This window comes from Dermacentor andersoni, chromosome 9 (assembly GCF_023375885.2).
Source record: "Dermacentor andersoni chromosome 9, qqDerAnde1_hic_scaffold, whole genome shotgun sequence".
Taxonomy (NCBI): domain Eukaryota; kingdom Metazoa; phylum Arthropoda; class Arachnida; order Ixodida; family Ixodidae; genus Dermacentor; species Dermacentor andersoni.
In genome coordinates this window covers 11,636,410-11,661,403 of record NC_092822.1, presented here as the reverse complement: position 1 = coordinate 11,661,403, position 24,994 = coordinate 11,636,410, and the positions used below count along the sequence as shown (strand labels likewise).

The following is a 24,994-nucleotide window of genomic DNA, read 5'->3' as shown; positions in this document are numbered from 1 at the left end:
CATGGAGCATGCACCAGTCTAAATTAGTTGGCTTTTCTCCTTGCTATTCGTTCGGTAGGCGCAAGTGACTGAAATGATGTCATGACGTAACCACACCACATATTTGAATGAAATGTGTTGCTTTTAAAAGTTAATTTCAGACTGTAAGGACTGCTTGAAGCATAGGTTTGACTTAAAAATATTTTGTTGCGCTTTATATTTCGTTTTCTTTGTATTTCTTTATTTAAATAGAGAGCTATCTTCAGAAACCGAGCTTGTGACTGGCCTAGGGTAAGATATTGTTGGCGTTAAGCTGGTTAGTCGTTCAACTGGAACGTAGAGGTCGATCTGAACATAGAGGACGATTTGAATTCTTCGGGGAGTCCCAAAACTGAAGAAACATTAATAAAAGGAAAAAATTTGCATCTACCAGGTTATACCGTAAATCCACAAAAGAAAACCATTCAAAGCCCTACAAAGGTCGGAAAATAACCGGTATGAGGCAATGGTTAAACAGTACAATGTTCACGGGATCATTTCCTTTAGCGCTAAAGATCAGGCAAACCGAGGGTGTCGATTTACTGTTAGTTACAAGGGAATGAAGCCGAGAGAGTGTGGTTGTCTGAGGGTCACGGTCCTGGAAGCCTTCACACTTGAGGCACCATACGAAGGTTTATTGGTCAGTTGCTAGCTCCTAAGTTCACGTTACGCGACGCCAACACTGTTAAAATATATCGTGTCGAAATAGAAAGCTGGAAAATTCTATAAAATTTTTAAACATATATTTCCCGTTCTGTTAGTTTGTTTTTCTGTGATACTACCAAAATAATTTGTTCATTCTTTCTTAATTTTACAGAAATAAATTCGAAATTGTTTACCCCATTACGTAGTGACTTTGACTCTTTCATGAGTGCAGCTTCCTCGTAGTATGAAAGAGACAAATGCTGGGCTGCGGCTCTAACAGATCGTACGTGTACATTCATAGAAGATATCAGATGTGACTGGCCTGACAAGGCATCTGTCGCCAAGAGACCCGGCACTACGCTACACTACCCGCTCTACCAATTCAATATGGCCATGCTCTGAGCGGCACCACTGACTCTGATTGCAGCTGTATGTTATGCAGAAATTAAGACCAATTGGCTCGCGCATTCAAGATGTATCTGCCTATACTTGCGTGGTATGGTGAAGCTGCAGACAAATGTTAATTGAGGGTAGTAAAAAGACGGAGAAATCTCTTCTCGCTCACAGTGCTGATGACAAATTTTTCGCTTTACCGCATGGGCAATAATTTTATTAAAATCAAGAAACGCTATCTTTGGCCTTAAACAGGAAAAAAAGACATCTCTTAAAATGAAATAACCGGTGTTTCTTGCACTGAAACAAATTCTTGGTAGTAAAAAACACGAAGTTCACGCTTTCTTTCCTTTGTTTTTCTAATTTATTTTTTACAGTGTACGGTTTACAGGACGTTGCACATCCGCCGCTATTTCTTTGGGTGGCGCTGACTAATGACTAACACTTTCAGATTACAACACATAAAAGTAGCTAAAGAAGTGGGCGGACGCGCAGCCACCACGGTAGCTCCATATGCTAGAGCATTGCACGCATCATTTGGAAGTTCCCACCAGGCTCCCATTGGCGGCACGTTGTTCTCTACTTTTATTTTCCCCTTCATTCTCTTTGGATGCTAGTGCTTTATATGTGATGCGTTAACACATCAACATTCCCATACACAATAGTGGGTTCATTATCTGCTGGCTTCAAACATTTTCGGCGTGACATGTAACTGTGGTGTCGCCCGCCCGCTTGATGACAGCATTAGTTTCAAAAGTCTGGGGGCTCTTCGTGTGCATTCAAATCACAATGCTCAAGAGAAGGGCAACAAATATCTAGCCGTCCCGGGGAGTCATACGGTTAAAAATTGTACACACTTACGGATCTATGTACAGTTGATTTGAATAAATATAGGAAAGATTATATATTTCATGAGGGCAAAATGTTCTTCAATTCGGCACTCTGAACAGCTGATTACTCTTTATTTTTACTTGTTTCCCGTGTGATGCCTTTTTCACTGTATTTTTCTCGTGTATTAATTGAGTGTTTCATATATATATCTATATTTTTTCTTTTTTTCTCGTGTTTCAATCCCGTGAATTTTACTTTGCATTGTATACGCGTGACAAGAACATGTAACTGTTACATACTCTTTTTTTTGTTATTGTTCTAAAAATTGACCTTGATTTTGCTCCCCCCTTATGTAATGCCATCGGGCCTTTAAGGGAAAAATAAATGAAATGAAATGAAACAGGAGGATTTTCAGAAAACAATATTCAACAATACATCATCTCAAATCAAATCAAATCAAATCAAATTTATTTCACATCTATACATGATGTAGGCGGCACCGACAAAAAGCCAAAATCAATTTGGCTTGACAAGGATCTGCGCCGCTTTCAAAATTTGTGTACAAAATTAAGGAATGGCAATATGTCAATAATCAGGTTATAAAAGAAATCTACGAAATGTAACAGACGCTGTGTGTGGAGACCATAGATTACGACGTGGTGTTGTATCCAGTGGAAACGTCTGTCCTCGTGCAAGTATTGAACGATCAAGAGACGAAAGAAGTCCTCGCGACTATGTTAGAAAACACTGTAGCCTCATCAGCCTCGTAGCCTCATCAGGGAAACCGCCTTACGAGTAGAGTATCTATATAAATGCAGTGATAGGTTATCTAAGTCACGTTGCCATGGAGGAGCCTGATCACGGGAATGATGTCTACATGTAGAAGACTAGTACTTAGTTGCGATGCATGTGGCACGCACCCCCAAGCCAAGGAAGAAGCCTGTCGATATCGTTAGATATACCAACACATTACCACTGTCTTCTGCCGGTATTAACCTATGGGGAGGAAACTCGATGGCTGAGGAAGCAGCTTGAAAGAAGCTGTGTATGCACCGTGCGTCGAGCCACAGAGAGAGAGAGAGAGAAATAAAGAGAGGACAAAGAAAGGCAGGGAGGTTAGCCAGAAGAGGAATTCCGGTTTGCTACCCCACACTGGAGAGAGATGGGACGTATAGAGATAGGAAAGCATAGATAAAGATAAAAGGAGCACAAACACGCAATCACAGCCGGTCACTGTCATCACATATACACTCTTACAACAAGTGCACCCTTTGGTATGTATATTGCCTCACAACGATAATCAGCATCTGTTTTACCCGCATTTCCTTTCTTTAACGCTGCGAGCCCGGTACTTCCAAGTCGCGAACGGCATGCGCGTTATCAGTATGACGAAGCATTTTCGACAGGAAAGTAGCGAGCGCACTGTTTTCTAAAAAGGAAACGCAAGCAATACAGATGACGATTATTGTTGTGAGGCAAATATACACCCCGAGGGGTGTAACTGTATTTAGAGTGTGCTATCACCACACAGCTACACATGTAGCATTGCGAACACCAATTCAGGCTACATACGCTTGTGCAGATCTGTTGACCTTAAAAAATGAAATAGTGCCCTACTCGCCCTCAGCTGCAATGGCTTGTGAGGTCAGCATTCTATAATTATGTCCTCCGTTAATGGTGTTCTGTCAAATCACGCTATCATGATTGCGGACGATTGTCTGCGCAAATTATCATGCAGTGCAGTTATGAATTAGTAACCCGAATTGATAGTATTTAGTGAAGTTTGGTAGGTCATGTGATGGGGCTTGAACGGATAAGGCGCGGTCGTTTCAAAAGACAAAGTCGGTGTCAAGCAAAGGGAAACGCGGGCGACGGCAGCAGAGAATTAGATGGGGGGAAGTGGTTAGGGAAATTCGCGGATGGAGTGAATAAAATGTGGGGTGTATCGTGAATCTGACACGCGAGCACGCGTCCGCGCGCGCACAAGCACCCACCTGAAAGAAATCCATCTCGAGTGGGCGACGAGGTAGCGAAGGCGATTGTTGCAGAAAATGCACATTAGAGTTCAGTGTTGGCTCGAGGGCATTTCTTTATTTATAAGGGAAAGGGCGGGCATGCCTGACGAAAGGGAAAGAAGGTAAATAACCACTAGCCTGTCGAGAACTCGAAAGAGCTTCCGCGATTTGCGAGGTACGAACTCTGCGGTTGACACGAGCACTATCGTTATACCCGCATGCGTCCAAGGCTTACAGTCGCAAAGCTAAACCAGCCGGACTACGAGACTGACCTACATATCCCGCTGCGCAGATTTCACCCAAACGAATTGCTATTTTTCTCTCACGTTGCCAAATTCACCATTCACCTGGAGAGTGCTTCGACAGGGAGAGTTTGACTGGCCGACTGGCCGACTGACTGAGTAACTGATTGAAAAATATTACGAGAAAACTGGGCGCATAACCTGCGAGCGCGCTGATAATCGTAGGCGGTAAGAAGCCGCTTCGAAGGACGGATTATATTTCAAGTAAATCATTCCTATAAGTTTATCTCAAAAGTCTGTACAGTGACCGATCCTTAACAGCTACATGAAGTGCGAGCGCACTTGGAAACGACCACCTGTCCGATGCGAAAAAAAAAATGTACTCCAGCCCCTGCCGTATAGGCAAGCGGACGCTGAACGTCTGTCTAAATCGCGTGGCGCAACTGCCACCGCTTTTCGGTAGATCGTTGCACGTGCATAGATTTAAAGTGCAATGATGGGACGCGGCCATCTTAGACTGTCTTTGCATGTGACCAACAACCCCCGCCAACTCGTGGTGTGTTGTGTGAACTTCGCAATAGTAAAGTGGTTGTGCGCAGATGAGATAGACGTTAGAAATGTAGAAATGTAAGCAGACGCCACAGACCAGCCACGTTTCCTATTATGAGCCCGGGGTATTCAACGTGGGAAGGCCACGCGAGCGAAACTAACTGCTCCACATCAGCAACTCGCCCGCGTGAATACCGACGAGGCCATTTCCGAAGAGGAGGGCCCCGGATCAACAGGTGGCACAGAAGTCCTGGCGGACATTACGGAATATCCACCGTCCGTGACCGCAGTAGATGTGTTCGACATCACGTTTGCTTAATACCACTTGCAAGCACACGTATTAAGAAACCCGGGCCACGATGTGACGCAGGGTTTTGTGCGGTGGGGTAGTGTGGGTGGGTGGAGGGATGGAGGCAGGAAGAGAGAAAGAGAGACAGGTCGAAAGCGGAAGAAAGCGAGGGTGATAAAAATGAAAAGAAATATGATGACGTGTGAGCCCGGCTGCCCGCTGCTGGGCTTCTCTTACCTGCGGTTCAGATTCCTCCAAATCGACCATGTCCCGCCTGTGGACGGGTTCCGTTGACGAATGCGCCCTCAGGCGAATGAACGCTAGCTCGCCGCCGAAGGCTCGGCCCCTGGGCAGGCTCCACTTGCCGACCGAAGGGGAGGACGCCAGCGGTGGAGGCAACGCGATCCCACCGACGTCGATGCTGCTTCGTCGGCGCGCCGCCGCTGCTGCGTCGTGCGATGATCGCGCGCAGCAACACAGGCTCAGCATCGGCGGAGGCGACGGCGGCTCCCGCTTCACAACAACCACTGCTCCACCTCCCGCCGCAGCGGCGGTGGTTTGCGGTGGTACGGCGCACTTGCTCGCCATGTCGAGCTTCACTGCAGACACTCCTCTTGACTTTTCTTCGGTTTTTCCTTCTATCTCACAAACTGCTGGTGGCGCCGTTCGATATACCTCTGCCCTTGGACGGAGAACCTCGAAGCTTCACTTTGTCCAACGGTCGGTTCAAGATGCCAGTGCTGTCTTGGAGGAATCTGCCCGGAACGTTTATTTACCGAATGGCGTTCAGGCCAGCTCTGTCTCAATACAAGTCATCAATGTCTGCTGAAGTAGGAGGGCATCTCCTAACGGATTGGCTTATGACGCTTGGTATTACCTGCGTTCTTCGTGTTTGGTCGGAATACCTGACGTGGTCTCCAACATACCCGTAATTCGCAAAACAACCATGTCATGTCAAGCCAGCATGGCTATCTGTAAGCCATTAAGACCTGTTCGTGCTTGACAACTGATCTTCGGGGGCTTGACGCTTCCTACCACGTGTTTTAGCTTTCTGGTTGTTTTACTCTCATGTATCAAACTCTCCGTACTCAACAAGGATATCAGGACTTTTCGTGCACTACCAGTGGAACGACAGTCATATTGAACGTGTCGACTTATGGTGCCATTCGATAACCCTCTCGTACTTCGGAGGTTCGGAGTGATCACGAAGGTCCTTGACGTTGTCCACTTGCAGTTGCCCGTGTCGGCAATCAAAAGACAGTCCAAAGATGCCCCACCACAAAAGTAAATGTGGGGATAGTTTACATGCACGGCATCCTTTAGAGGAACCACGTGGAACAGCTGGGTTGAAATCGAGCTAGAAGCCGAATTTTAGACTAACCACAAGAAAAAATAATGTATAGTGGAAACGGACCTTACCGCTGAAAATGTTCACCCAAGATGTAGAAATTCACGCCTCGTGGACATAAAACCAAGCGACGCCAGTAGCACCTGGGTACTGAAACTGCAGGGTCGGTGTCCTCACAAACAATGCCCACAGATGAGTCTCGAATGCCGTTCCCTAACACAAGATACACCAAGGCTTGCATACTAAAGCGCAACCGCGATGATAAGCAACTAGCCTGTCAAGCCCTGAAATAGGGATCCAGAACACTTGCGTCGTTGCCGCCGCGCTGTTGATACCCATTCAACACGGTATAATGTCATGTCATACATTCGACGCTCCTGTACATATATACGCACAAACCACGGGACACGCACGAAACCTATAGCGGAATCGGTAAATGAAGCGTATTCCCAACGTGCGCCTCAAGGCGGCGTAATGCAGGTGGACCACTGTCACCTTGAAGGACTCCTCGCGCGATAACGGTCACCTCGCTGTCTGCACAGGTTATGAGTACTCCGAAAGATTCGCCGTCATCCACAGTGCGCCAAGAAGACATGACTTCGCCAATACCAAGGCGTCAGCATGGTCTTCTGCCAAACCCGCCTCACTTGGTTGTCAGGCTTCTCTCCGGCTTCAGGCTCCGTTGGCGGACGCGCACAGTGTTGAAAGCGAAAAGAACTGTACTGTCACGGTACCGTGCAGGCCCCGACTGAACCTGGGTGCAAGAAGGAGCACTGTCGGGAAGAAAGAGGGTCGCTCTTGTCTTCGCTGCTTTCTAAGCAAGGAAGAGGAGGGCGAGGAGGACATCGCTAGTTTTTTTCGGAATCTGCCTCACATCCTTTTCACTGCAGCAGCCGGAGATGGTCTGCTTTCTCGGAGCTCCGAATGCTCCCTCAGGGTCGCACCAACCACCCTGTGGTCTTTCGGGCAGCGCGGACGAGCAAAACAGAGCAGCGAGACGGTGATTCCCGCCACCTCCTCGTTGTGCTCGCGCTTTCGAGCACACGCAGAGGATGAGCGGAGCCAGTGGGGGAGAGTGAAGGAGGGGGCACTCGCTCGGCCCTGGCGTTTCTTCTCAACCGGCGTACATGCACCTCGCGCGCAACTCACTCTCGGTTGTCGACGGCCCCTCGACGAAAACCCGTGCTGAGGCCCGCGGCTTAGACGAAGGCATTTCCTTCCCTCTCGCTCGCTCGCTTGCTTGCCTGCCGCGAGCATCGTTCTCACTAATGGCCGTGCCTTCCCCCAGTAATCCCCCTCGCCTCCTTCTCCTTCATTCTCCTTCGTGGAAAAGAGTGAGAAAAAAATACATCGTGCTCTTCCTCCGAGGCGGCGACGACGACGACTGTGGCAAGTGGTAAAACTCCGGGACCCTCCTGAGCACGCGGATGCGAGCGCACAGCGGAGTGCACCACTCGCGAACATCTGGACGAGGCGGGAAGAATGTGTTTTTGTTTTCGCCTTTGCCCTCAGTTCCTCTGTTGTCGTGCCGCGTCCTTTGCGGGGAAGCTCGGGAGGAGGCGCTGCTGCTGGCCGCGTCCGTGTGACTCCCCCGCTGGACCACTTTCGCGCAGTTTTTTTTTGCCTTTTCTTTATTTCTTTTTATCTTTTGCGAGATATTTTGACCTTTAACGAGGGGTCTGTATGTCACCTACTTCCACATCCAGGAGCTAAAACAGCTGCACACAAAGAAATCACCGCCCTGCTAGTATGGACAAAAAGTTTTGTCTGTATTGGTTCTTTTGAAACAAGTGACCACTCCTCTTACCTTTGATGTTTCGGGTGAGTTTTCTGGAAAGACTTGAAGTGGCAGAGTCGACGTTTCGAAAGACGTCGAGATTTACCTTTTACCTATATTATGACATGGCAACGTGGAATGGTTCTACAGACAAACAAACCAGACTAATGAATTAATGAACTAACTAAATTATTTTCCACAACGTGTTCTCTTTTATCCGACAAGCATCTCCGCTGGCTAAACAAGCCGTTCGAAAATATTCACTATGTGAAAAATTTCACATGGAGTAGAGCGAGGAACTATAAGCTGGTTGGTTCACGTTTTCGCGCTATGTATTTTACTCTACCCGCCGTGGTTGCTCAGTGGCTGTGTTGTTGGGCTGCTGAGCACGAGGTCGCGGGATCGAATCCCGGCCACGGCGGCCGCATTTCGATGGGGGCGAAATGCGAAAACACCCGTGTACTTAGATTTAGGTGCGCGTTAAAGACCCCCAGGTGGTCGAAATTTCCGGAGTCCTCCCCTACGGCGTGCCTCATAATCAGAAAGTGGTTCTGGCACTTAAAACCCCATAATTTAATTTTCTTTTGTATTTTACACTGGCAAAAAAAAGGAAAAGAAACAGAGGTCTGAAGGACGCACACAATTCCCGCAACTGTCGTCATGGGTACAGTTGTTTATTTACTCGCGGCACAGGGTGTACATAAGGTGCGTGCTTCAGTCCTCATGTTGTCACAGCATATTATACATAGCCCACAATGCGCATACACCATGCTTGTGTACACTTCTGGAATTAAATTCATCAATCGCTTTCCATTCAATGTCCTCCTCAGTGCAAGCTAGCGGTGCAGGAAAAAGAAAAAAAAAAGCTGCACGTATTAAAGCACGGCTGACGGGTATGTCTGGGAGCTGCGGCTGCGACGATCGCACAGTTTGTCGCGCCACCTACCCGGCACCGCGTTTTTCAACCAGGGTAATTCACACGGGTAGTCACCGAAAGACTGATGGGGGCGCAAAATCAATCGCCCATGTGCCCTTCCATCGCAGCATTCCGGATGCCGCTGTCCTTGAACATTGATCTGGTTTCAAGTCCCAAAGCTGAAGAATAGGCCATGAGAAATGTGGTATAGTAGTCGTCACCGGATTAATTTTTATTGCCTGAGATTCTTTAAGATGGACATCAGTCTAAGAAAGCACTGGATGTATTTTGCATTCAGCTTGCGACTGAATGCAGCAACCATCGCCCGGAATCGCGCCACGTCTAGCTCAGCAGCATAACGCTGTAGCTGCTGATTCACTGTGGCAGTTCCACTATCGTTACTTGTGAACGTATATTTCGAATTGTGGGTTTGGTGAATTGGACACAATAAAAGAAAATTGAGAAAATGGAAACGATAAGGAGCGCGTGACGAGAGAGGAACAGAAATCACAGAGGAGTCAGGAAGACAGCAATATAAGCTAGAGAGGTAAAGGGTTCTGCTGATGTACGGAGGCACAGTAGATGACCTCAACTAGATGGTTATATTGCACTCTGCAAATAGCGTGAGAATTGCGGAAATGTCTTTGTCCCAAAAGCAACTCGTGTACCTATGTACCATTCCGCGGATTGTGAAGGCCAGAAAATGAATAAAAAAGCACAAACGCAGTCAACAGGATTAGAACATGCATGGAAAGATTAAATTTGCATTTACACTCTATCACCTTAGCTATTCGGGCGCCCGCAGCGGTAACTTATGTGCCTGTGCTGTTGCATTGTTGAGCTCGAGGTCGGGGAAGCGCTCTCCCGGCCGCGGCTGCCGCGTTTCAATGTGCCTGAAATTCAAAAACGCTCTCGTATTTGGATATAGGTGCACGTGAGAACCCCACGGGGGCACAATTAATTCGAAGTCCCCCACTATGGCGCGCTTCATAATCATATCGTGGTTTGCGCACGTAATTAAAACCCTAGAATCCACCCTGGCACGACAGTCATTCTGTAGTGTACATGTGTGCCTTACGTAGTATCTTCTACACTGAAAAATGCCTTTCTTTTTTTTTTTTTCATAGAAGAACGAAAACAAATAACTTATGCTCAGAGGCTTCGGAATTGTTCTTCAACCGGGGGTGGAGGTGGGGGACGGGGGCGAGGGTTAAAGCACTTGAGGAGGCTGCAAGGGGAGCTGACTCCTCTTTCGCTACGTATAGCTGTGTTCACGATTAAGCATATACAAAGCAGCGCTGGGCCAACTAGCTTGACAGCAGTCGTGAGTACAAGAGTGGACGAGTGTAATACCTTCGTCGGAACAACAATTTGCTACCCATATTTATTCTCTAGAACTCAAGAAAGGGAAAGTCTCAATGACACAGCCCCGCAGCAAGCCCATTTAGCGCAATCGCATACGGGGGGGGGGGGAGGGGGGGGAGGCAGTTAACAGAGCTCTATAGGTCGGGCGAGGAGAAGGCATGCTGCGTAGCGGGTAGAATAGAAGGAGGAAAGGAGGAAACGAGAAGGGAAAGAGAAAGAGAAGGCGGGCCTCCTCGTTTGCCCGCCCTTCCGGGCATGCGTGGCATCTGCTGAGAAAAAGGGAAAGGATGGAAGGAGAGGATATCGACCCTCCGGCTGAAGCCTTCCGCCGTCTCCCTTCGCCCCGGCGTTTTGCTCTCTCCAGCCATTACAGCCTTGGCGTCAGCGTCGCGATCAACGCGCGCACGCACACCGCAAATCGGGCGGAGGTTCTCGGACGCCTCCGCGCTAATTGTTGCGAGCAAAGCGGGACAGCGTTCGGCTGGTAGCCGTTTTTTCTAACGGTGCTTTTCCCTGCCGCTCAATTTTCTTATCAGCTATCGCACCGAGTGGGCTATCCTGGGTATAATGGCGTTGCGGTGAAGTGCGATCTAATAGCGAAGGAAGAAAAGGACTTGACTAGAAATGGGTATAAGCGCTACTGTGGCGTGTGCTATCCCTCTCTCCTTGTGTGTGTACGCGCGCGCGTTTGTGTGTGTGTGTGGGGGGGGGGGGAACAGTCGCGTGAGAACTCCGCGCGGAGTCCATGCTTGAGAAACCCGGTCGACGAGCCCCCGGGGACCGCGTTAACGCATGGCGTGATAAAGCCTCACCGCGTTTGAGCTTTCCCGCCGGCTATTTCAGATAGTTGAAAACGAGTCCGTTACTTCAATGTCGCTTGCGTGCGCATCTGGATAGAGGTGGCTAACTAGATATATATACGGATAGAGGCGGGTTACTTGTATAACGCATCCTTCTTCTGTGGTGTTTCTGTCGTTCCTGTAGGTTCGACAGGCAAAGGGGCCGACGATACACATACTCAAACATGGCTTATTCTAATGTTGCAGCAACTTAGCGGCTAAAAAGCAACATAATGATAGACAGAAGGTTACTGGATGAAGTGCTCCCACCGTCCTTGCGTCAGGCGGTGAGAGCAGCGGGCGATATTGCCGCGGGAAAGAGAAGAATCATGCGTAACGTTACCGTGAGCGCACGTGTACAAACATGCCACAGTTTCCGAGGAAACAAGCAATCGTAACGTCTAGATTGAAAAATAAAGCCAATGACTAACCGAAAAATGCGTCAATAGGGCTGTCTTCATGTTCAGCGCTTTCTGCGTTCGAGTAAGATGCAGAAAGTATAATTTGCCCCTTCTACACAGAAAGTTGTCTCCGCCGTCCGAATCGAGCACATGAGGAGAAGCCCACCGTAAGTACTCCCCAGCTGTGTTGAATCAAGCGAGAGCTTGTTGAGCAGAGACCCACTCGAAAATCGGACGCTTCGCCGTATGATTCCCAAGGATCAATGGCGGCTCAAAGTGTCAGCGTGCCCGCAAACAACAAGCATCGCTACCGCTTTATTTATTTATTCTTTTCTTTATACGAAATACATACTTGCTTCTTCTCGGGCAAACACAGAATACAGTAAACGGGCCGATCACTGAAAAAGTCCAGTTTCTCATGAAAAAAAAAATATTAACAAGTTCTTTCTTCTTTGTTATGTGTCTCCCGCTTTCTTCCGGAGGCCAGCTGCCCTGTGGACGATTATTTGTCTGCATAGTGACTGAGGACATGCCCACTGACAGTTTTATCTTACAACTTCTATACTATACTAATGCACAACTGCATCACTCATATCTTGACAGCAGAGCAGTTATAACAGGAATCTTGGTCCCGGCTACCTTGCGCACAGTTTGTGGAAACTGGATGTGTCCTGCATTTGTGCTCGGAAGATTTATTGGCCCTGTAGACTTGAACAAGCAAGTCTATCTGTTCCTGCAGGTGCGTTTATTCCTGCACTTAGATGCCGGCAATGCTTGCTGCGGTGACATAATCCATGCAAACTTCTTGTTACTGCAAGGAAACTAAATTAACGACCTCCAAGAGCGATAAACGTGTGAAACTTTTCCGTGTATTTTTAATGTGCGTCATAATTTGGCTCACTAAAATGGCACATTCATTTTCCCAGTTCGTAAGTTTTGGCTACACACGAAACAGACATAAAAAAAAAAAAAAAACGGCGCTCTACATGTGCTTCTAACGTCAAAACCTAATCCACAAGAGCATTACTATCATTTCTTACAAGCAACGATGGTGTGAGTTGCAGCAACCAAACGGTGTTTCCCCTATACGCACTCGTGAATTAAAGCTACATGTAACTTGTAACGATTCAGCAGCCTGCTGCGAAAAATCACGCTAGATTACTAGAGAGAGAGAAAAAAGGGGAGGAATGACAGGGAGGCTAGCCAGTGTAAGCACCGGTTGGCTACCCTGTGCCGGTATCACACAAGGAGGAGGAAGGAGAAGGAAAGAAGGAAGGAAAGGTATCGAGGTCAATCAGACGCACATCCACTTTGATATACCCTACATGGGGGAAGGGGTGTAAGGGATGAAAAGAAAGTAAGAAGATGGAGGGAAGAATGTACTCTTAGTGTGAACACGAGCGGTTGTCCATCACTTCACGCCTACAATCGGTCCCTGAGGCCAGTCGATTTCATGAATTGTAGCAGTGTCCACGTCACTTTGTAAGCCTGCGACGCGTGGGGCCATGGTACGAGAATCTTAGTATCTGAAAATGGTCTTCTATCTAATCAATTCAACACCATCCGAAGAATGTAGCGTTCGATGTCAGAAAGATTACAAAAACCCAACACGTGTTAGATCGTCTCTTCACAGTTGCATGAGTCACAGATCGGTATGTCGGACATTTCAATAAGGGATGAATAGGCTTTCGTAAAAGCTACCCTAACCAGAGGCGGCACAGTAAAGTTGCATCACGGCGGTTCGATGGAATCTGAAGCTTCAGTGTAGAATCCAGCCGGTGGAGACGGCAGTTGGAGAAAATCGGGATGTTCCACAAAATTTCAGTCTTGTTTCGAGCAAGCAAACGAAGACCCCGTGCAGCGTCTGTCATTGATAATGGCATATATAGGAACTGTCAGGGTTCCTTTACAGGCTGACCGGGCGGCATCATCAGCAAGGTAATTACCGACGATGCCTCAGCGCCCCGGTAGCCATTGGAAGATGTCATGTCCGTGTCACACAAAGTTTGCACGTTTCCACGGTAGTACACTTTCATCCATCCCCAAATCTATACCTGGCCGAAGAATAACGCCGAATGATAACTGTCTCCGAAGAAACTGACTCCTGACACGCGTTGGTTGGCATGCGACAGCTTTCCTTGTCTATGGACCGTGAAGTGCCTAATTTGTCAGCAGCATCCGCAAAGCTGGCTAACGAACGCCTAAAAATATTCACCCTTTACGTCGCCGGCGAAAAAAGCCCGTCTCCGGTTCCTCAACGTCGCTCAGCAGCTCTTTGAGCGCCTCCGATTCATCACCTCTCGAGACTCCACGTCAGGCACCGCCAGCCGCAAAATCCAAACCACACCTCCTGTATGCGTATGTTGCACAAACGGCATCGCTAAGCTTTGCGGCTCGTTGACGACTCTTTCTTCTTCATAAAAGGGACGCGCACGCCCCTCATGGCCGAGCATTCCGAGTACATGCTTCCTACTCCGCGGCGAAAGGAAAGCCGGCACGTTTCCAACACTGTGCGCATAGGAAAGCGCGGAGAAAACGGCTCCATTCGGGGTCGCTTCCCAAAGCTCGCGGCAGCCGCTTCGTGTATATAGTCGTCGTCGTGTACGTCCTTGTCTGGAAGCGTTCCGCACGCTCAACGCGGTGTTCGCCTTCTTTGTGCCGAACGCGCAGTCGTTTTCCGCCGCGGATTGTGCGCGGCTGCGTCGAGACCGGGTGTGTGTGTGCGGGTTCGCGCAGCGGGGGTTCGGCACGGCCGCCGATTGTGCGGTCCCCGTGGGGCGTGTGAAGAGCCCTCATTAGACCCGCCCAGGGCGCAGAGCAAACACCGGCTCACTGGGCTTCGCCGCCTTTGTGTATTTTTGTGCGCGTGCGCGGGTGCGTGTGTGTGTGTCCCTCTTTTAGGCGCGGCTTGGGCTCTTTGTGCGCTACGCGCAGAGTGAAAAGAACAGCGGCGCTGAGCGATTGAGCCGTCGAGCCTACGAAGTCAATGGCGACGAGCTCGAGGGCCGCTGCTGGGGATACGACGGCCGACCCTCGGCCGAGGCCACGGAGTTTCCTACAAGAATTACTATAGAGGGAGCTGTGACGCTGCAATCACTCGGCTACTACAGGAATCATCGGTAGTGCACGTATCTGTGTAACTTTCGTGCTTGTGGCTGAAGACGCTCGCGTTATTCCCTGCACCTTATCTTCTTTCTAAACATCAAATCAATCATTTTCTAAACGCATTAAGTCAATAAATGTCTACGCACGTGCATGATCATTGTCATCTGCTGCATCTATTGCGAATATTCTGTTGGAAACGATCAATCGGTAAAGTCGCAAAGCCGTTTGAAGCCTCGAGGACAAAGTTCATGAGCTTTATACCTTGTCATTCCCACGGTGGTTGAACCAACACAGTTTCAGCTCCCGTAGTGCCGTAGACACTAGCGCCAGAGTTAACCCTCTGATAATTTTTACAGGAATATATGGCGAAGACTCGTAGGGCATAGGAATTTCCTACAGAAAATTACTACGAAGAACTCTGGCACTAGTGTGTACGGGACCTGAAAGTATGGCAGTTCAGCCAGCGTGGGAATGACGAGGTATATAGCACCCTTGAAACTTCGCCATTGAGGCTTCAAACGGCTTTGCGACTTTGTAATTTCATCATTTCAAACAAAATATTCGCTATAAATCCGGCAATTGGCAATGATCATGCAAGTGTGCAGAAAGTGTTCACGCGTTTAGAAAGAGCAATTGCTTTGTTATTTAGAAAGATAAAGCGCTATAGATAACGCCACAAGAACGTCTGAATCTAGTATAATGAAAATTCTATGAATCCATGTACTATACGCCTCATTCGCGTAGCAGCCGGGCGATCACAGAGCCACATTTTCTCATACGGTTGAGCGCTTCTACAACGAACGCCTCTACAACGAAATGACTTGTATAACGAAGGAATACTTCTGCCCCGATTCTAATGTGAGTGGTGCGCTGCGCGACCTTTGCAACAAAGTGACCTGTATAATGAATGAGTTCGGAGGTCCCAAGCACTTCGCTATATAGAGCCGATCGACTGTAGTAATTTTGTCTGGGGCTATGCCCTATAGGTCTTCGCGACAGGCAGCGCGCCCTAGCTGCAGCTGTGCGCGTGCATCCCGCCCTCGGATTTCTCTCTCTTCTCGTCAGTGAAACCGGTAATCTGAACAGGCTATTGGAGGCAACACCAGTACGACACCAACAATGGCCAGGCGACCACAAATGCCATAGCGATGCATGCGATATATATCCGGCCACAAGGGTCCGATACCGCGCAAAAGTCACGGCGACGGACCGCAATGCCTCGTGACTATCGTCACGACTGCGTCTCTAATTACTCATTATCCAAATACCCTTAACAGAACGAATAGCAATCTACAATAAACCTATACATCGATTACTTCCCATTTTTTGTTCTTTCGTTTTTCGTTTTTAAGAATACGTAAACAGTTTCATTCGTTACATCCATGCTTGGTGGACAAGGTTTCCATAGGAACACTACACCATCAAATTCGTTGTTCTTTTAGTTTAGTTTATGATTTATTTTATGATCAGCGACAAAGGTTAGGCTTGCAGCGAGGTCATCTTAGAACGCACCACTCGCAAAGCACCCCAACATGACCCTGTAAAACTGCTGACATGACTGAAGCGGAATCTGCCATCTTGCGATGGTTCGCCACCGGAAGAGCTATTCGGGAAACTCAGGTTATGTTAACCTCTCTGTCTTTAACTTATTATCCTCTTTATACCACTCTCTCAGATTGGCCCGCGTTGCCATCTTAGCTAAACTAATTGGCTAAAAAGGAAAGTGCACACTATTGATGACAGCAAGGGAACAAACTGCTAGTACTCCTACCAATAAAAACTTAGGGCGCTAAAAACACGAAAGACGTAGAGAAAAGAACACACAGCACACGCGCTCCAGAGCCCGTGTGGTGTGTGCTTCTTTCTCTACGTCTTTCGTGTTTTTAGCGCTCTAAGTTTTAGTTAATATGCGTTACCAACTAGCCCACCTATCCATCCTTTTGCAATGTACGCCTACCAAGGCAGTCCACTAAGTTGTTACACTGCAAAAAAAAATCTTTGAGCACCACTGATTAACGTAGCCAATTACTGCGCGAATGCAAAGAAAGAGACACCACGAAAGAATGCATATGGAAACATGTGTAAGTGCGCGCTACTAACTAGCCCCTTGAGATGTTCTTATCAGGTGACCAAATTGTAGGAGCACGTTCGAGGCACTGGAACACCGTAGAGACCCAGAGAAATGGATTTCTTTGTGCGACCTGCCAGATTCACAGTGGGATGAATAATAAGCCTTAACCTCCACACCCCCTGCATGGTGCTACAGGTTTTTGAAATTAATTAATAATGCGTGAAATTCAGTTAAAGCCCAAACTCTAATAACAGACATTAGTAATGTGGCAACTTTTGTCATAGGTGTAGCTGGATGCTTTGTTTGTTAGTTTCTGAGCACAATTCGGAAAGATTGTCCCAAAGGGAACAAGAAAGCAAAATTGAAGGTCTATATATAGGTTTCCCACTAGTTGCTACAACATTTGTCTAGAATGCACGGATCAATTAGCCAGCGCTCTTGACCCGACATCGCTCTCAAATTTTATGTTTCACTGTTCTCATCCTTTCGAGCAACCGCCCATTTAAAAATTGTCTTTCTTTATTTACGGTAATCTTCCCTACTGCAAAAACTAACTTTCTTATCTAATAATATCAGATGACATATAGGAAAACCGCGTTTCTGTATGGGATCCAATATGTTTCATATCGGATTATTGGATATGGGAGTTATGGGGTATATTGATCTTTTTTTTAAAAGTAGGATTGCCCCATTGATGCACGCTTGCTAGCGCATGTCATCGAAAAAAAATTACCTAGGTAATCTAAATTCATATCTTGGTCCACTTCTGAACTAACACGACTATTCTTTTTCTTCAGGCGCTGAAGAGAGCAAGCAGTGACTTGAATAGACGCCCTCCAATGGACTTCCCCCACAATCTCCGATCCCCGTCCATTCCACTTCAGACCACTTTCTTAACCTTCTCAAGGCAACGTCCTGGTCAGGCGCACCGAACCGCAAACCCGGGAGAACATCGGGAGAAAGAAAAGAGAACGACGATATGAGTGACAGCCGTTCGCACCCGACTGACCAGACATGGCCAGTCTTGCGCTGCGGCCACGCACTTGAATTGCGATGACGCGAACTCAGGAAGCCGGGACCAAGCGACAACAACCGACCCCAGTTATCTGCCTGTCGTCTGTTATGTTGAGCGCGTCGCAACAGACCACAGCGCAGCACGCGGGCTGGTTCACTGGAAGCAGACGACAATGGCGGACGAAACGGGAAAGGTGGTGGTGGGGGGACGAAAGGACGACGCTTTTCCATGCCGGTTCGCTCGTGTGTGCCCACCGTCAAACCAGGATCGCGCCCCCTGTTGGCCTGCCTCCCTTTCAGCCGCGGCTGCCTCCGGACGACCGAGAGCACCGGCGAAGAGCACCCTGCCCTTCTCTCTCTCTCATCTTCCTTCCGCCCGGCTGCCCTTGTGACATCCACCGATTCGAACATCGTCAAAGATTATTAACCGAACAAACACAAAAAAGTGGACCGTGTGTCTCTGCGGCTGTAGAGGGCGCTTCTGACCCCCTGGTCCTACAGCTCCACGCCGCGGGGTTCTCTTGCGAAAGAAAGAGGGACAGAGTGAGACCGGCTGTTTGTGTCCCTTCACTCTCCTGCCTCCCTTTGGAAGCCGCCTGTCGTCCCCGGTTTCCATTGTGGTCGCTTTTCGGGCCACCGGTTCCCTTTTTGCCGCTTGTGTTATAGAGCTACAAGCTCCTCTCGACGGGAACGCAGCGGAGAAAAAGCAGGCATTTTCCACTCCCCCAAAACGTAATGACTACCGATTGAACCGCCCCCTAGAGTTGGGAGCCGCACTTCATTAGACGCGCCCCCATAGGTCTCCATCATGGGCCTGTGCGCCAAGCTAAGCCAAACCAACAGTGATGTACTTGCAGCGGACAATGGCTTTCTTTTTTCTTCTGTTTTTGTCTGCATGAGCACAGACTGACGTAGTATACTAGAAGTCGGCTGAACTAGCCAGGAATGTGAAGTACATCAACTCAGCTGTACCATTCCCATCCAATCGTCTCGCGCCCGTCCTTCTTTTTATCCTTGTTTTTCTTTTTCGTTCACGACCGTTTTCTAAGAACGCCGTTGGTAATCTCATCTGCATCAACTCGCCCTCACAAAATAACCCCTCGTAAGTCACGGTGATTTGCAATCTGTCTCGCTCTCGACGTCTAAAGCAGAACAGTGCACTTTGTAGGGTCTGTGCACGACGACACGACATTGGTGATCGATGTATGGTATATCTGGGCGTTCATTCAGTTGAGCCAGACATATCTTTCGTTGCGCTGAAGCGAGTTGCCCAGTGTCGACCACTGTAGTCGCAGTTGTGGACGCACTTTAGTGGTCGGCCACTGGCGCACGAATCCTGCGTCACCTGAACTAGCCAGGAATGTGAACTGCATCAACTCAGCTGTACCATTTCCATCCAATCGTTTCGCGCCCATCCTTCCTTTTCATCTTCTTTTTCCTTTTTTGTTCATGACCGTGACCCGCAACGTGACTCACATCGGCCAAGCACTCCCCACTAGAAACCCCAAAACACGACCTCTCTCGTTTTGGTTTTATGAGTGACGTTTCCTGCTGCAGGAAAAATGGATAGGGCAGCTCCACTGCAAGAAATAGACTGAGCTCACTCATTTCTGTCAAGTTATTGAAAGGAGTATGAGAAGGATGGCCATGATGGCAGCCGTTAGTGTTGTAAAAACTAAGTTTAACAGTGTACATATTCTCTATAAGGTTCATACACTATAGAGCATTTCGCTTTCTTATGGAATTTACCTCTTGATTGCATGAGATGAAGGAGGAACACGCTCGCCTTTGTCATGAGTCTTTAGCTGAAGCAGTGAGAAAACGTGAAGTATTGTAGCAAACGAAATCCTAAGCTACTGAGGATTTTGTATGCACGAAAATTGTTAACCATATGACAGTGACCTTTACTTGCGCTTGCGTGATTCAACGACAATATTGACTCCGCAGAGAAAACGAAGACGATGGTTTGACCCATGGAGTGCGCAGCAGTCAGTGAGTAACTGCGAAGAAAATGCAGAGGAAGTCCGCGAAGCCTTATATGGCCTTGTATCGTCCAGTGTACGGGTCGGGAGCTACGCAACAACCACGACACAAACGTATGATTCTTAACGGGAATGTTGACAAGAAGAAAAAAAAAAGGCTGTCAACGTTTCTGGCAGTCTGCCCTTTCCTGGTGGCAAAGCATCAGCCCACCCGGCTTGGAAACTTAATGAGTTCCTAGCTAGACAGGGATCTTCTGGATCAACAGTTTCCTGTATTCACGTCCAAAATAAAAATAGGCTTTGAAAGAACAACGTTTTCAGAACGCTGAGAATGTTAAGCAAGCCAGGCAACACACAGCTAGACTTCTGCTATAGTGGACAGCCCATCAAAAGCAGCGTTCGTGGACTGCTGCATAGCAATCAAGATTCCGCATAGAACAGCAAAATAAATAAATAAATAAATAAATAAATTAATTAATTAATAAAATAGACCGTCGTGATTACATACCAGAAACGTTTGCCTTATAGCCCAATTTCTCTTTCGTGCAAGACGTTAGCGCAAAAGCTTTATAGTCAGACAGTATGTTTTATACTTGGAGTGATGCTCAGGCAAAATTCTTTTTTTTTCAATTAGACTGAGGATATAATACCGAAAATAAAAATGCCATATTAGCATAAATTTATCCGCTGCTCGATATAAAGACGAAATCGCAACCGACTGGAACTATGCATACGAATGCACATGAGGCAGAATTGCGATTAAGCAGTAGAGCACTCATCAGCGCAAGTTCCTCTGAACGTGGTGTTTTAAGTCATTGTGACTCTAAACCATTATATTCACGCATAACCGATCACCATACGTTGTTATTCCTACACGTTATGTGGTGTGAGCTATGAAATGAAAATGGTGCAAGAAATGTAAGAACAGTGGAGCAGCTACCAAGTTGCCAATATGAGCTGGTAGATGCAGGGGCACATAAATGCGCATAAATGTCCACACCTGTATACAGCTGAGGAGAAGTGGCACGCAGTTTCTTGTGAAGCGATATTTTCCCGTTCATAATGTCGCGGTGATGCGTCAGTGCGCACTAAACAGGATTTTGTGACCAGAGTGGTGACTCGGCTCGTTGGCATTGCTGAAGCCAAGAAGGTCGAAAAACACAGACACGGAGATTTTGATGTGTAACTGTTGATTTTGGCAAGAGTTCTATGACGATAAACCTTAAATCTTAAACGTACCTGCACAGTGTGTCTCAGTTTCTATGAGCCGCTGATTAAATTTAAATTAAGTTTGAGTTTGAGTTTATTTTATTTAACCACACGGTCCATAAGAAATTTGCATTTGTGGTTGACGAGGAAAATGCTGCGTGAAAGCAGTTTGATCCTCACCCATCACCCCTAAAACAAATCAAAAGCAGCAAGCACCGGCAACAGAAAACATCGGTACATAAAGATGCATATACATATGTGGTTTTTCTCGACGAAGAATGAATAAAACATTCACATAACAAGAAAATGAGATGTTCTTTAATTATTGAAAGAAACACATCATATTAAATAACGCAGTTTTTGATAAAACACTTAAGTTCTGCATTGTTAATTTCCACCACTTTAGTACGTTTAGAAGTCAGAAACGAAGGGTTTGAAAACCATAATTAGTTCGAGGACATGGTACATACCAATTTTCTGTATGTCGAGTTAGACGACAGTTTGCAAGCCAGCTAAATTACGTATGTATGTACTGCCTCTGTGTATTTTAGAGTTAAAAGCCGACAAGAACTGGCATTCGTAGCAATAATCAACTCACACGATTCCGAATTTCTTAAACAATGCGGGGGTGTGCGCGTTTAAGAGACACCTTCAACAAGTGATTTTTTTTTTTTTTTTGCAGGAAGACTAAAGTATATAAATATTTTTAGAGCCTCTTGGCCAAACAAGGTAACAATGATGTAGATGAGAAGAAAAAAGGGCATTGCACACTAAAATGTTTTGAGGTACAGGTATATGTTGACACCTTCGCAGTATGCCTAAGACTCTGCAAAGTTTATGATATATGTGCTGAGTATGACAATCCCATAACAAGTATTCATTAAAAATAACACCAAGTCTTTTTTGCGGATGGGTAAAGTTGGATTTCATTACTGTTGAGAAATAATTTCTGAGAGGGTTCACAACATTTTGGTTTCGCTCGGAACAGTACAGCCTTAGACTTAGAGTAATTTATGTGTACGCAGTTTTTAACAGTCCATATGTATATTTTCTTTAGTACTTCATTAGCAGATACAATAAGTTTGATTGATTTAAAAGAAAAATACAGCCGGGTTTTTAATGTGTACGTGGGTTGTACGTGACTATTTACGTAACTTCATTTCCTTGATTCGGCCATATCCATTTAATTATTGCATTCAACACTATATTTCTTAAGGCAATGGTCTGCGATCCTACATCAGCACATAAAGTCCAATTTCTGCGTTGCTGGTCGCTTGTGTGAAGGAGCCACCAAACAAGCTTCGCAGTCGTTCAGCCTTGAACCTCGCAGTTGTGGTACGGCACACTCTTTGCTCTGCTCTGCAACGCTCTCTAGTGAGTGTAAACAAAAGTGTGTAAATGTTCGTGCACTTCTGGCTGTCAAAACAGAAGGCGTACACTGGAAACTGCTGTGCAGACTTCCCTGGCGGCACTCGTTGGAGTCTCTTTCTACGATTGAATATTTGAGAACAGTCAAACTTCTATTTCATTATTCTAGTACAGGTGACTCTGAGCCGTCAATTTTTCTTTGTCTGCACAGAGTTTTGCGCCTATCATTACCCCTTGAATAATGTGACAGACCGCAGTGTTGAACGTGTTCGCTAACCATTACAACAAGACGAAGACTTATCAACAACAAAATGACCAAAAATATGTGTCAGTGTCAATATTTTAGTGGGATTGATAAATAAGATTGTTTTCTGTGCGTTGCTCGCACGCTGTCTTTGCCACAGCAAACCACAGAGCAAAGAGAGTTTTTCCAAGAGTGACGCATACGGCGGTCCACGACTACTGACGTGCTCTTCGTGCCTATATAAAGTTGGAAACATTGACTGAAGTTCCAAAGCATGACATTTTTGCAGTATAAACCATAACATTTTTGCACTTCCCGATATAATACCTATCGTCACACGTTATGTTATTGCCCTCTCTTTGCTATACCATGCTGCGCTCAAGAGTGAGTGCTCTAGACAGATGGGTCGAAGTCTGTACACTATACCGGCTGCCAAAGGAGACGAACTGCTCTGGGAGCAGCCGTGCAAGGGATGCACTCAAGGCTACTAGTTTCATTGCGCGTCCTTCAGACGTGCGCCACTTATAGAGACGATAACAACAGGTTTATATCGACTCACCTCGAAACGGACTGCTTAATATCGCGTGTTCGCACCTTGTAAGCGCGTTCGCGAGACCAGCGCGTGTAAGTTCCTGACCTGCTGATTGGAGGGCGCCAGCTGAATCCTGGACGGTGCGCAGCGCCCGGCGGCGACGCTCCTCCGGATGACGGCGCCGCCGCAACCGTGGTGACTGTGGTGACTCGGCTGGTGAGCGGTGGCGACCGAAGAGGAGTGCGCCACTCCGTAGAGCATGCTACGACATCCGTTCCGCCGCGGTTGTTGGGAGGCCCGAGAGACCGGCGACCGCGCACCCGGGGAAAGTTAAAAAAGAGATCGCAACCCCGTCTAGCGGAGAGCGAAAGACCGACAAACTAAGCGGCCCCCAAGCCACGACTCCGGGCGTTGCCTCCGCGGTGCTTTGGCAGCGGCTGGGTTCCACGCCGCGAGAGAAGGAGAGCGTCCACAGCGAAGGAGAGGAAGGGGACGCTGAAGGTTCGGTGCAGCGCCGCGACGCAGAGAAAGAGAGAGCGAGAGTCATGGGAAAGGAGAGCACGGAACGTATGCGAAGCGCTAAGACAGGCAAGCCGCCTAACTTGTGAGGAGCGGGTTACACACGCGGGCAGCCGCGCTACTACCATGCGAAGCAAAGTAAGATCGGATTGCGTAAAACCGCTGATACGAACTGGCGCCGGCTGATGCCATATGCGATTAGTTGCGTTTGCGGATGTTTAACTTACCTTTTCATTGTTTTCAGCGTTGCCGTTCATTTCGTTTTATATTTCAATTTCAAATGCTCCGTGGTTCCAGTTAGGCGTTTTCCAGCCCCGTGAACATTTTCACCCACTCTCGTTCTTTTGTATATCGGGAATGATGATGTACTAGAGATTCAAGAACTAACACTACATCTAAGGAAGACAAATCGCGCTGGTAACGAGATAGTCGAAAATGCAACTGAAGTAAATGGCGTGCGTGCGTGCGCACCACAGTCTCTCCAGAGTGCCTAGAAGTTTTGAGTCCGCATTGAGATGCCGCAAAAGCGACATCTCACGATGAATGTTACGCGGAAAAGATTGAAGTCATGAGATCGCCGGGACCGGAACGAAAGAACAAAGCCTGTCAACGCACCGACGCCACGCTTGAGCTCTCAAGCGATCATTGGGACAGAACAAGCCGAAAGCGGCAAGCTATTTTGATACTGCACGCAACTAGCGCGGTGGAGTAGAAAGAGCCGGCCTGGGTTCGAACACGGGGGAAGGCGGTGCCTACTGACTCAAAAGCGGGGGGGCGTCGCCTCCAGGAAACAAGCTCCGCCCTCGCACAGGTGTGTGTGCGTATGCCCGACAGCTTCCCCCAGTCTGCCCTCCTTCCCCCCCACCTTCAAGCGGGAGTCGAGTCGATGATCGATCGATTAGTTTCCTGCGGCATTGAGCGGTGGTTGTTTGCTACCCCCCACCACGATGCCGCCGTCGCGACTGTGCGATCGTGCGTCTGCCACGGTTTCCCGTCCTGCGAGATGCGCTTCGCCGTTGCACCCAAGTGAACTGCTGGACAGGCGGCTCTCGAGACGCATTGCTCAGTTCTCGCTGGCGGTGGCTGCGCGGCGGTCGCTTTCTATGGTCGGTCGTTGTTTGGCGGACCGCCGAGCGCTGCCATTTCACGTGTTTGTTATTTGACTGGCGTGTTTAGGTTCAGGGCAGTAAAAGGGTAAACGTCGAACGGATTATGTTCCCAGTGTTGACTTTTGTTTCCGTGTGTCTCGCGTCTTGTTCGATTGAGCTTCGGTTATTATTTGAGACTGCGCCTCCAGTGTTGAGCGGAAAGCGTCTGAATGG

The 24,994-nt window shown here is 47.7% G+C and overlaps 1 protein-coding gene across 2 annotated transcripts in view; it reads right to left on the bottom strand.

Moving 5' to 3' along the window:
- The window catches only part of eya (eya transcriptional coactivator and phosphatase 2), a 107,018-nt gene extending 83,526 nt beyond the window's left edge, over positions 1–23,492 (bottom strand). Inside the window, exon 1 of one of the 2 annotated variants that reach the window (XM_050174740.3) lies at positions 23,259–23,492. In XM_050174740.3, coding sequence (XP_050030697.1) covers positions 23,259–23,414 — 156 coding nt within the window. In that variant the 5' untranslated portion in view covers positions 23,415–23,492. Of the gene's footprint in view, positions 1–5,219; positions 5,684–23,258 lie in introns of those variants that run through there. The other variant, XM_050174741.3, reaches the window with a different exon arrangement.
- Positions 23,493–24,994: the final 1,502 nt, after the last annotated feature.